This window comes from Panthera uncia (assembly GCF_023721935.1).
Source record: "Panthera uncia isolate 11264 chromosome A1 unlocalized genomic scaffold, Puncia_PCG_1.0 HiC_scaffold_17, whole genome shotgun sequence".
NCBI classification, from domain to species: Eukaryota; Metazoa; Chordata; class Mammalia; order Carnivora; family Felidae; genus Panthera; species Panthera uncia.
Window position 1 is genome coordinate 138,419,664 of NW_026057577.1, and position 11,489 is coordinate 138,431,152.

The window sequence follows — 11,489 nt, forward strand, 5'->3', positions numbered from 1 at the left end:
TTGCCGGTTGTTGGCCTGGAAGCTGGGGAAACACTGTTGCAAACGTCTCACAGTCTTTGCTTGTGACTTTCATTCATCCTCCACTGGGCTTAACAAAGGCCACTCTTGTGGTCTTCCTTCCCTTTAGAGGAAGTTCATACAGGTAGCAGTTAGCCACTTTCCATACATTGCTAACTTCTGGAGCTAACCTCAGAATGTCATATTAAAACAGAAAGGAACACTGAACAATGTAAGCCAGGGAAGTTTCTCACACTTGTTATTCTTTGGACCCACCCACTCTTAGTAAATCGTTATAGAATATGCTATAGTGGTCTGCCCAACACCCCTCCGCCCCCACACACCCCCCCCCCCCCCGCGGCCCCAGTCCACCCAGGACTAAACCTTGGCGGTCAAAGGTTCTCAGCAGAGTTTCTCTCCAGAAACTGTCCTTGCCTGAAGAAAGCTACCTGGCCCAAGATCACTCCTCTCCCCCTGTGCCAGCCTATAAGAAATGACTGGTGACTTCAGGGTCACGTGGACCTGCTCTCTTGCTTTGATCTGGGACATCTTTACGGGGCCATCCCTGCTCCAGTGCTCTCTGGGGCACCCGCTGAGACTTCTCGTGCCATGGCAGTATGACCTTCAACTCTTACCTCTGCCCAGTTCTGCTTCCTTCACTCCTCAACCAACTTATAAACACAAAACTCCACCTCAGCGTCTGTTCCTTGGAGATCCCATGGTTGTGCAGCCCTCAAGATTGTCTAATGCTCATCAATGCACACATTTTAATAGAATCTCATGCCAAAAGATGCACATTGTGAAAAATATTGAAATAAAAACCTGGAGCATAACATTAATGAACAGAACAGATCATCCATCGGACTAATATTTGCAATTGCCTTAACAGAACCGTCTCAGTTCTAAAACCGTGATTTCACATGTATCTTTATCGAAATAAAACTATACGTTCACTTAAATATTCCATTTTCTCATGACTACTGACTCTGTTTTCCAATGCAGAAGTCCTTCCGTGTAAAAGTTATTTCAAGGCTTGCATGAAAGAGAACATTCTAATCCAAATAACAGAGTATTTAATCATTTGCATTATCAATGCAGGATCAGGAAGTCGGAGGTGAGCTGAAAGCAGGCATACAATAAGAACTTGCTTAGCTAATAAGAACAATCATTAAAAGGTGAAAATGACCTTAATTTCTAAAAAGGAAGGGTATTAGCTAACTCCTGAATTACGCATAGGGAGCTCCACGCACAGAAAATATGGCCTAACAGTCACCTCTCTCAGGTGAAAAGCATGTCGTGTGGCATGGGTCCTTCATTTAAACAAAAGACAAAGCTAAAACGCATCCTCCTGAAATTCCACCCCAATTAGCCATATCTGAATACTAAAAGACCACATGCTGTAAAGCAATTAAACGTGTTATGTTTACACAGGCACTTAACACATAAGAAGAGCAGAGGACAGGGGACCTGCAACCTAGTTATTTTTTGTCATGACCCCATGGACATTTCAACAGTTTTGCACTCTCGAGGCACTAACTGACGATAATTCAACATTTAGATAAGAGTCATTTATTCAATTAATATCCACCCCTCTCAAAAATGGTTAAAAGAAATGCGCTGAAATTTTTACAGATAGGAGAACTTGCATCAAGGCCAAATGTAAAATGTTAATATCCCGAGGTAAATTAAGATACTCTGAGGGATTTAAGATAACGTTTCTGATTTTTTTTTTTTTGGTCACCCTTGGCACGAATTACTAAAATACGCTCTTTCAAATTGCCTTTGACAGCTTTCACCTATGGCTTTCGCACTTATCTGAATGACTTTTTGTTTTCACTCCACAAAAACAATTTTATTAGCCCAGTAAGCGAAGACCCCGTCCCTTTCCACCCCCAGCCCCCTCGAAAGGATAGGGTTGAGTAAAGGAGAAAGAAACCTGCGGTGGAAATGCGTCCTAACCCTCACAAGGTTAGACTGAAGGCAGGGACAGGGGCTGTGCAGATAGGTGGCCAGAGGTGGGGGGAGGGGGGTATCAGACCAGGACGGCCGCAGAAGAGGGAGAGGAGGATGGGGAGGGCAATGGATCTATTGAAGACCCAGGAAAAACAAAGGGGGCTGGGGCTATGGAGCCAAAGGATGTGGGAAGCGCGAGGCTGGAGCCCAAAAGCGGGGTCCGTTCTGTGGCGGGCTGGTCCCTTGGCTCCCCTTCCTCATCACCTGCTTGCCCCGGAGTTTCTCCCTCCTGTTCCCCGTCTCCAGGGCCGCTATGAACAGGCTGCTTGCAGACGGGGCAGGTCTTCCGGGTCTGGGTGAGCCAGGGGTCCACACAGCGGCTGTGATATGCATGGGCACACGGAAGGACCCTCAGCTTGTCTCCGTCCTCATACTCGTCCAGGCAGATGGCACAGACCTCATACCGGTCTCCCCTCTGATAGTCGTGTGTAGGAACCCGCTTCAGTTGCTCTTTGGTCAGTCGATTCCGCTGGAGATGTTTCTGGTGCTGGATGAAACGAACTATCAGCCCTGCTGCCACGGCCAAAATCAGCAGTCCCACCACCCCTGTGAAAGGGATGAGGCAATAGCCCAGGAGGAAGTTATTGTCTGGGACCAGGAGCACTTGCGCTCCCTTCTCATAGACGTACAGAGCACGCAGGTACCTGGAGCTCCTTTCCCCAACAAACACAGACGGGATCCAGATCTGCTGCTGGACCTCCTCGCTGCTCCACACCATAGTCAGCAGTTCATTGGAATTTACATTGTGTACCACAGCGGCCCCATACCCAGCCTTCTGAACGTTCAGGACCTTGAGGTCGAAGTTGCAGTCGTATCTTCGGAGAAGTGCAACGAAGACCGATCCGTTGGCCGCGACCGGGGGTGGCGGGGCAATGGGCATGCAGGCGTTGGCGGGCTGGGCCTCCACAAGTAACCCGTGAAGTCCCTCGTGGCTCAAGGCAGCCCCAAAGAGAGCTGGCAGGTCTGCAAAGTCCATGCTGTTATTGCGGCCTGAAGTGGCTCGAATGAGCCCCCGGATGGGGGCCGCTCCCCACAGCACGGTGGCTCCCAGCATGGGAAGCAGGAAGGCCGCGGGGTGCATGGCGGCGGGAGGCGAGACTAGAGGAGACCTAGTCTGGTAGCAGGTGCAGAAGAGGGGCTCTGTGTCCTCTCTCTGCCCTTCCTTCAGCGTCCCCGGAGTCCAAACATGCCTGGTTCCCACCTTCCCAGCTACACGGGGGCGTGAGGCAGGAGCCTCACCGTGGGGAGCGAGATACTCAACCAGTTCGGCGAAACTAGGACACTAAAAGCATTCTTTTCTACTCTAAGGATAAAACAAGGAAAGGGGGCAAAGGCGAGCACAGGCTACAGGAAAACCTCCAGAAGAGGAGGAGAGCTCAAGGAAGTGGAACTTCCAGCCAAGTAGGCGTCTTCCTATTTCCGGGAAAATGGCCTCTTTTAAAGAAAAGTCAGGCCCCTTCCGGCGTGGGGGCCGGCTCTCCAAATGAAGGACTTCCGGTGCTCGGCTCCTCCCTTTGGCAGCTGCAGCTGTGGTTACTTCAGGTCTCGCGAGAGTGCTCGCCGCGTTTCCATCCCACCCGCTGAAGGCTGGGTGTGCCTCTCGTGAGACCTTTTAACAGTGGCTTGCCTGGCGCCCCCAGTCTCACTTTGAGGCAGGCCAAAGCAAAAAATGCGTAGCCGACTGTTACTTTCAACGTCGATTTTAAGATCGATGAATCCAATTTGAGAATGCACGTCAGTATCTACGAGTGTCAGGTCCTCTGTTGGCCTACGTGGTAAACAAGTGTGTGAAATCTGAGACAATTCACAAATAAATGCCACCGTATGATGCAAATAACCAAGAATCGTCTATGTGTAAAAGAACTTAACAGTTTAAGAATTTTATCCCAGTAACTCAACACAGTCTTTGAAACTGCTAAGTTTCTACTTCCGTTTCAGAGACAGTATAGATGTGTCCCTAAAATCTCCATAAAATCTTACTTCTTCTGAGGACCAGTGTAGGCTAGAGGTTAACCTGTTGGGTGTTTGGATGATAAATGTTTCTAAACTGTTATAGAGGCCTGGAGAATATGTTATGGAACTGGATCCCTAAAACCAAAGAAATAAATAGATTATAAGATTGTGGGAAACCAAGACAGATTCTTTCTTGTGAGCCCATTTACAAATATCCATTGGTTCTCAGACTTTACATTTCCATACAGCTGCCCTTTCTGTCTTTAAGTGCTATCCCCAGAAGTCAAAACTTAGATTAGAAAAGGAAATTATAGGCCACTTTAAATAAAGATGTGCCTGATTGGCCGAGTCAGAAATGGAAAGGTTTTATTCTGAGTACACTGCCCAAGTCGTCCCTCCAGACTTGGGTGGCCACCTTCTCACATGACAGGATTATCCTGCCATATTTGTACTTGGTTCCATTGGCCAAAATCTTCTTTCGGACTTGTTTCATCTTTATTTTCTGTGTCTTCTGTCTTCTGTGTCTTATTTTCCCTGTGTCTTCCAATGTGGGAGTATAATGGGTTATTACAGGCCATTCATCCTGCTTCGACTTAATCTCTCTCGGGTGAAGCACAAAACAATAAGCTCTAAGTACACCTACATCTGAAGACGGATGCTATACCATTCCTTCAGAATGTTTAAAATGGGGCAGAGGAGAGGATACAGCAGGCCCAAACTGGTCCTATTGTCATTAGCTACTCACTGACCTTAGCCTAAAAAGATGGAAAGTACTGAGAAGTTTTCTCCAGAGTGAGTTAGCAGTGAGCTGTGCTGATCCACAGACACCCACGGGGAAGCAGACGTGATGTTTCCCCTTAACCTCAAGCCAAAGAAAAGTGACTTGAGAAATTCAAGGCCTAGAGGAAAGGAGAGGGCAGTGCATTGGGTCAAGCTGCATTTCCACACCCAGAGAAGTTTCTCAAAATCCAAACATGGATCTTGCCATGGGAAACCTTTAAAAAGAAATTGCCTGGAGGGTTCTGTCCGAAAGGGCAGAGGGACAGCACGACAGGATGGACACTAGAAGCGACCTAAAGGCCAGAAGAGCCGTCACAGATGGCCAGCCCAGGAAAGGTACCGGCCTCATCAGGTGAGCAGCAGAGAGAAGATTCAAGAGAAAAATATTGCCGAGAAATACACCAAAACACTCACCGGGTAAGAGGAAAGGGGTCAGTTTGGGATAATTTGCCGAGCCATACCAGAAGGTTACCACACTGGCCACTTGTGATTACTCCCCCTGAAGCCAATCCTAGAGAAGTCAAGAGCAGAACCTAACTGGAGCAGGAGGGAAGCAAAGACAAGAGAAGCCAGCAGGACCCACCCCCAAATACCTGGAAATTCAAGTCTGAATTAGAACCGAGCTGGGGGAGGAGAGTCTATGTAATGAGTCTGGGATTTTATACTACATCAGACTACACTAGAAGGATGCAACTGTCATTCTGGACTGAATACTTAAAGTGATCCAAGGCCCGGATGCGTTCAGGTTTTTCTAGTTCTGGAGTTTATCAATTTGGAAACCTTCTCCAATAAAAACAAAACAAAACAAAATTGTGGTTTCAAAATCAGAAACAGAGCCTTAGAGAGGCCTTTGCAAGCAGAGGGCCATGAAACATTCTCCCAGCTCAGGGGAGCAAGAATCGTCTCTATTGTCTCTAGTACAAGGATTTTGTCCCAGAAATAAAGTTGCTGTGGAGGAAATCTTTTTACCATAAAATTTGTGTTAGATATATATTTTATACACACACATATTTTATATGTAATATACATTATCTCTAGAGATGTACTTAATTATGTACACACAAATATGTAATTTGAAAATAACTATCAAGTTAAGTTAAATACAAATTCATTAGCTTAACCTATTAAGATTTCTTCATTTTGTAGTTAGGTACTCCAGATAAAATCCTCACTGGTTGTCACAGATGACTGGTAATTATCTCAATCCAGAATGTTTAGTTTGTAATGGCTATCAAAACTATCTGCCTTTGATTGCTCACTGTTCTTCCTATGCCTGGACATATTTTTAAGGAACTCTGTACGATCAGCAGCTTCCTAATCTATCTTTAACTTTCCCAAAAGAATCCAAAGCTACCCTCCCCCTCCCTTAGTTAGTAACGGCCTCTGAGAAAACTTAAACAAAAGGAAATGTTTAATGTCGAACAATAAGGTCCCTTGATATGGGATCAGACTATCTGGGGTCCTGTATAAGCCTTCAAATCCATACTGTGTCCTTCCAGTGGGAGAAAACAGTCAGTCAATTCAGCCACAGAAAAAGAGTGAAGTCGTTGATGGGCATTGCATTATCTAAACAATTGGTGATTATATAGGTTTTTCTCGATTTTCAACTCGTTCTCCATACAGCAGATAGACACAAGATTATTTTACTGAAATAGAATCATTAATCACTCCTGCTTGCAAATATAAATGATATCTAAGAGCTAAAAAAAAAAAAGATATTAAATGTGAAATATTCCAACATCCCAACTACCCTATGCTCCTATCCACGTCTCTTTGTAGGTACCCATGGCATCTTCCCCATCCTTCCTCACTGGGTTCTTTTGGGTAAGATTCTTTATTTTCCAGCTTGTAAGGGATAATTTACATTTAGATTGTGGAGCCATTAGAGAGAAGGAGAAAAAGAAAAAGTAGAAGGAGCTGAAGCAGGGTCTAGGCTCCTGACCTTGTCATTCTAATGCTCCCAGTCGAGACCTACTCCACACCTGTGTGTTACATCCCCATCCTTTCGTGCCCCCTCAAGGTCATTGCTAGATCTGGCTCTAGCCATTGCCAATCTCTCTAGCCATTCTCCCTCTCTGTTCAGAGTCATCATTTTCCCCTATTTAATGGATCAGTCTGTTAGCCTATAAACATTCCTCCCAGGATTAAATATGAACAGATGAATAGATAATTGAAGGGGAGATAGATAAAATAAAAGCTCCCTTTTGACCTCGCTCTCCTTCCCAATTGTTGCTCCCCTTTCTCTTTCTTCCCTTTTAGCAAAACTCCTTGAAAAGGGCCTTCTATAACTCGCTTTCTCCAAGTTTTCCCTTTCTGTTGAACATTCTTGAGTCATGATTTGTCTCCTTCATTCCACTGAAACTGCTCTTCTCTAGCTCGCTAATGATCGCCAAATCACTGAACCCAGTGATCATCTTTCAGTTTTCATCAGATTTGACCTATCAGAAGCATTAACCCATCTGATTATAGAAAATGCTGGTTTAAGAAAATGCTTTCTTCCCTGGGGCTCCGAACCGGTACTTACACCTGCTTTCTCCCTATCTCTCTGGCTCGTCCTTCTTTTCTCTTTTATATTCCTTTTTTCACTCCATGTCTAAATGTTGCAATGCCCCAAGCTCAGTCTTGGTACTTCTTCCCTATGCTATCTGTATTCACTCCCTTAGGGATTCCACACAGTTCCATGGCATGAAATACCACCTCTGTTCTCCCAACTGCTATCTCCTGCTCAGATGCCTTTTCAAAATCCAGACCCAAACCCATGCTGCCTACCTGACCTGTCCATCTGAGTATATAATCGGAATCTCAGACTGAATACATCCCAGGCTGAATTCTTGGTATTTGTCCCTAAACCAACTCATCCTTAATCTGTGCTATCATAAATAATAATGACTCCATTCTCTCTCTCTCTCTCTCCTCTCTCAACTCCCAAACTGTCTACCAAAATAATCCCATTGGTGCTACCTTCCAAATATATTCTTGCTATTTCATATTACCCCCTTATCATCACCCCGGTCCAAAACACCATTGTTTCCTAAACTACTGTAAAAGTCTCTAGTGTTTCCTTTCTCAGTTCAGAGTCTGTTAAAACATAATAAGATAGTGTCACCCCTTTACTCAGAAATGGCTTCCATTTCATGCAGAAAAAAAAACAGAAAATCTGTCTATTACATGTAAAGTCACGCGCATTCTCTGATCCATTTTCTTACTAACCTTCCCTTCTACTCTCTCCGTCAGTCACAAAGGCCTCCTTCCCCATCCTTGGACGTGCCAGAATTACTCTGCACACAGATTTTTTTTGTACTTGATCTTTCCTCAAACTGGAATGCCTTCTTCTCGTATATTTTCATGGCTTGATTTTTTTTTTTTCTCTACAGTTTCTATTCAAAATCCGCTTCTCAGCAAGAACTCCACTGGCCACCACTCCCTCCAACAGACATTGTAGACTCACTGACCCTGTTGCTGGTTCTTATTATTTATCCCTCTTTCTCACGTATAACTATATAACTGTATTATAGATTTTGCTTGCATGTCTTTGTTATTGCCTCATTGCCCCATTAGAACGAATAGTGCAGGATCATGAGAACGGGACTGCTTTTCTGTTTTATCCACCAATATAGCTTTATCATTCATCAAGTCGGTTGTGTATGCTCAACAAATATCTGATGTGGGGCGCCTGGGTGGCTCAGTAGGTTAAGCGTCTGACTTCAGCTCAGGTCATGATCTCACGGTTTGTGAGTTTGAGCCCCGTGTCGGGCTCTGACAGCTGACAGCTCGGAGCCTAGAGCCTGCTTCGGATTCTGTCTCCCTCTCTCTGCTGCTCCCCGACTTGCTCGCTCTCGCTCTCTCTCTCCTGTCTCTCAAAAAAAGTGAATAAACATTTAAAAATTTTTTAAAAAACAAATATCTTTTGTTATTTTTGGGGTTGAGAGGAGATTTGAGTGGAGATTGGGATGGAGGTGGAGACTGATTTGGGGTTGGAGGTTGAGGGATACAGAGAAGCTACCGGATATGGAGATATTGGTAGAGAAAAGAGTGAAGGAGAGGATTTTAAGATGTGCTACTGCAATTTACAAATTAATTCCCTCTAACATTTTAATATCAACTTGACCTCTTTTAAGTAATTTTTAGGACTGGACTGCATTTCTGTTCATGGGATCTATGCAGATAGCATGCCACTTAAGACCAGGCTTTTTAATGCAATAAAATCAAATTGCAAACGTTTACTTCTGTGTATATCATCAAAAGAAATATAAGTTTCCCCTTGTTGCAAAGCTCAATTTTTTTTGACCTCTGTGCAACCTTAACGAGGATTTCAGCTCCTTCACCAGTTTCTGGAAGAAATCCAACTGCACCCAGAATATGGTAAAACTGGGGTAGAATTGTTGAAGGTTTGTTTCAACAGGATCCCTAGGATTCCACTAAAAAGAAATCTTCCTTGAACTGCCTCTTGTCTTCAGTGCTTGCTTTCCACCTGCAGAAATTTGCTGCCACTCTCTCGTGGCCCCTGCACCACGGCATCCCCTCCGGCTTTCCCCCTCTTTTATTAGGGCAAGGAACCCTCTTCGTCCCCCCAGACTTGGACTTGGATAGTGTCTGCGCAGCAAACTTGATCTTCCCCTGCAATGAATATCTTTAAGAGCTGCTAAAAATATATTTTCTCCACATTTGTACACTAAGAATGGAACAAAAAAGTCAGAAAAATTACTCACTGAAAAAAAACCCAAAAAACCAGGGGTGTCTGGGTGGCTCAGTGAATTCAAAGTCCGACTCAGTTTCGGTTCACATCATGATTGATCCCAGGGTCGTGGGATCAAGCCCTGCGTTAGGGTTCTCTCTCTCTCTCTCTCTCTCTCTCTCTCTCTCCCTCTGCCCTTCTCCCAGCTCTCAGTCTCTCTCTCTCTCCCCACCCCCTCGCTTTCTAAAAATAATAATAGTAGTAAGTTTTTAAAGAGAGAGAGACATCAACTTCTTCTAAAGTCAATGATTTTAACTGTTTGTGAGCTACATTGGCAAAGTATATAAATTTCAGAAGCCATCACAAAAACACTTAAACTAACTTTTTTTTTTTTTTTACTCTGATTAAATTGGATTTAGAAGCTTGGCACTGAAACCCCCAAAGTTTGGAACTTATAGGAATGTATTAGGTTGCTCGGGATTTTTGTAACTAATGTAAAATTCATTAAAATGGCATTATTCACAGGATGAGAATGCACTGAAGGATTAAATTAAAACATAGGTTTATTTTTAGGAACAGCCCATCATAGGAAAAAACACATGTTGTTCCTCAGCCTAAAACTTAATTTAATGTGCAAAAACTAAGTAAATGTCATTTATTGTTATGAGGAACCACCCCTGGGAATATGCAATGTTTATTTACTTAAAAGTTTATTTTCCTTAAATTCATGAAAGCTACAAACCTGAAATTGTAGTATCTAGGTAGAAGCAAAATTAGCTAATGTTTGCTAATAATAACCAAACTAACAGGTTGCAGCTCACAGTAATTGTTTTTCAGCAAAGAAAGAAATGGAAATATAGAACATTACAGATGATTTCTTAATTAAATGGTATGATATTATTTGCTCTATATTAATCGTATTCCCAACTCAGTCACCCCACTTTAAAACTACAAACAAATCCTTCTAATTCTTTCTTTGACTCAGGAGTTGTCAGTCTGGGACTTCAGAATCATTTGGTCTGCTCTGTGGTCTTTTATGGTATATTTCATGTATAGTTTCTAAAATAATAGTAATTTAGGGCGCCTGGGTGGCTCAGTCAGTTACGCGTCCGACTTCAGCTCAGGTCATGATCTCACAGTCCGTGAGTTCGAGCCCCGCGTCGGGCTCTGTGCTGACAGCTCAGAGCCTGGAGGCTGCTTCGGATTCTGTGACTCCCTCTCTCTCTGACCCTCCCCTGCTCATGCTCTGCCTCTCTCTGTCTCAAAAATAAATAAAAAAAAAAAACATTAAAATAATAGTAGTTTATTGTCCATAACTTAGAGACAGTATAGTTTATACCCTTAAGGTTCTTAAATCTTAAAGTAACTTGGAAAAAAAAAAAATGAAGACACGTTCGACAAAATTCACGTATTCGGGCCACATGTCAAAAACTTCCATGAAGGAACCATACAGGATTCAAAGCCCATAAGCTAAAATGTGTCCCCCTGCCCTCCCTTTGCCAAATCTCAGCCTAGAACAAGAACACTTATGTCATGAGTATGACTTTTAATTTGAATTTAAGAGCCCCCAATTCGATAAAATGGATAACAAATATGAGCAGAAATGGTTTATCAGGAAGTAACAAGGTTGATCCCCAAATGAGTGACGGTCTGCAAAGTGGAGCCTCCACGTCCATGAAAGCCCTGAGCCAAAATGAACCCGGTTGACCCCCAAAAAAAGCTTAACTCATGAATATAACGTAAGTATCGAAACTAGTACAAGGAAGTCTCACTTGGCAACCCTGAACGCGACAGAAAATCTGTTAACCACAAATTTGTCACTCAGAAACCCAGATGTCCGTTAGCGGTAATAAGATGGTTGTGTCTGTACATTTGCACCTTCACATAGCGAGTGGCTGGGTGACAGACAGACGTGCTACTGAACCATGTGGCCTTCCTCCGACTTTTGCCCATTTTCATACTTCCTTCAACTCTCCCAGCAGTGCAATTTCGCTGCCCTTCCTCAACCTTGCCTAAGTAGACCGACCGGGGTGCCTCCTCCACTTTATATGGAGATCTGACCAGCAGAAGC

General features: G+C 43.9%; 1 protein-coding gene across 1 annotated transcript; it reads right to left on the minus strand.

Annotated features, from left to right (window-relative positions):
• Window positions 1-617: 617 nt before the first annotated feature.
• Window positions 618-3,631, minus strand: LOC125934698 (E3 ubiquitin-protein ligase RNF167-like). The gene has a single exon (XM_049648264.1). The coding sequence runs from the start codon at window positions 3,089-3,091 to the stop codon at window positions 2,030-2,032; it is 1,062 nt and encodes a 353-aa protein (XP_049504221.1). The 5' UTR covers window positions 3,092-3,631; the 3' UTR covers window positions 618-2,029.
• Window positions 3,632-11,489: the final 7,858 nt, after the last annotated feature.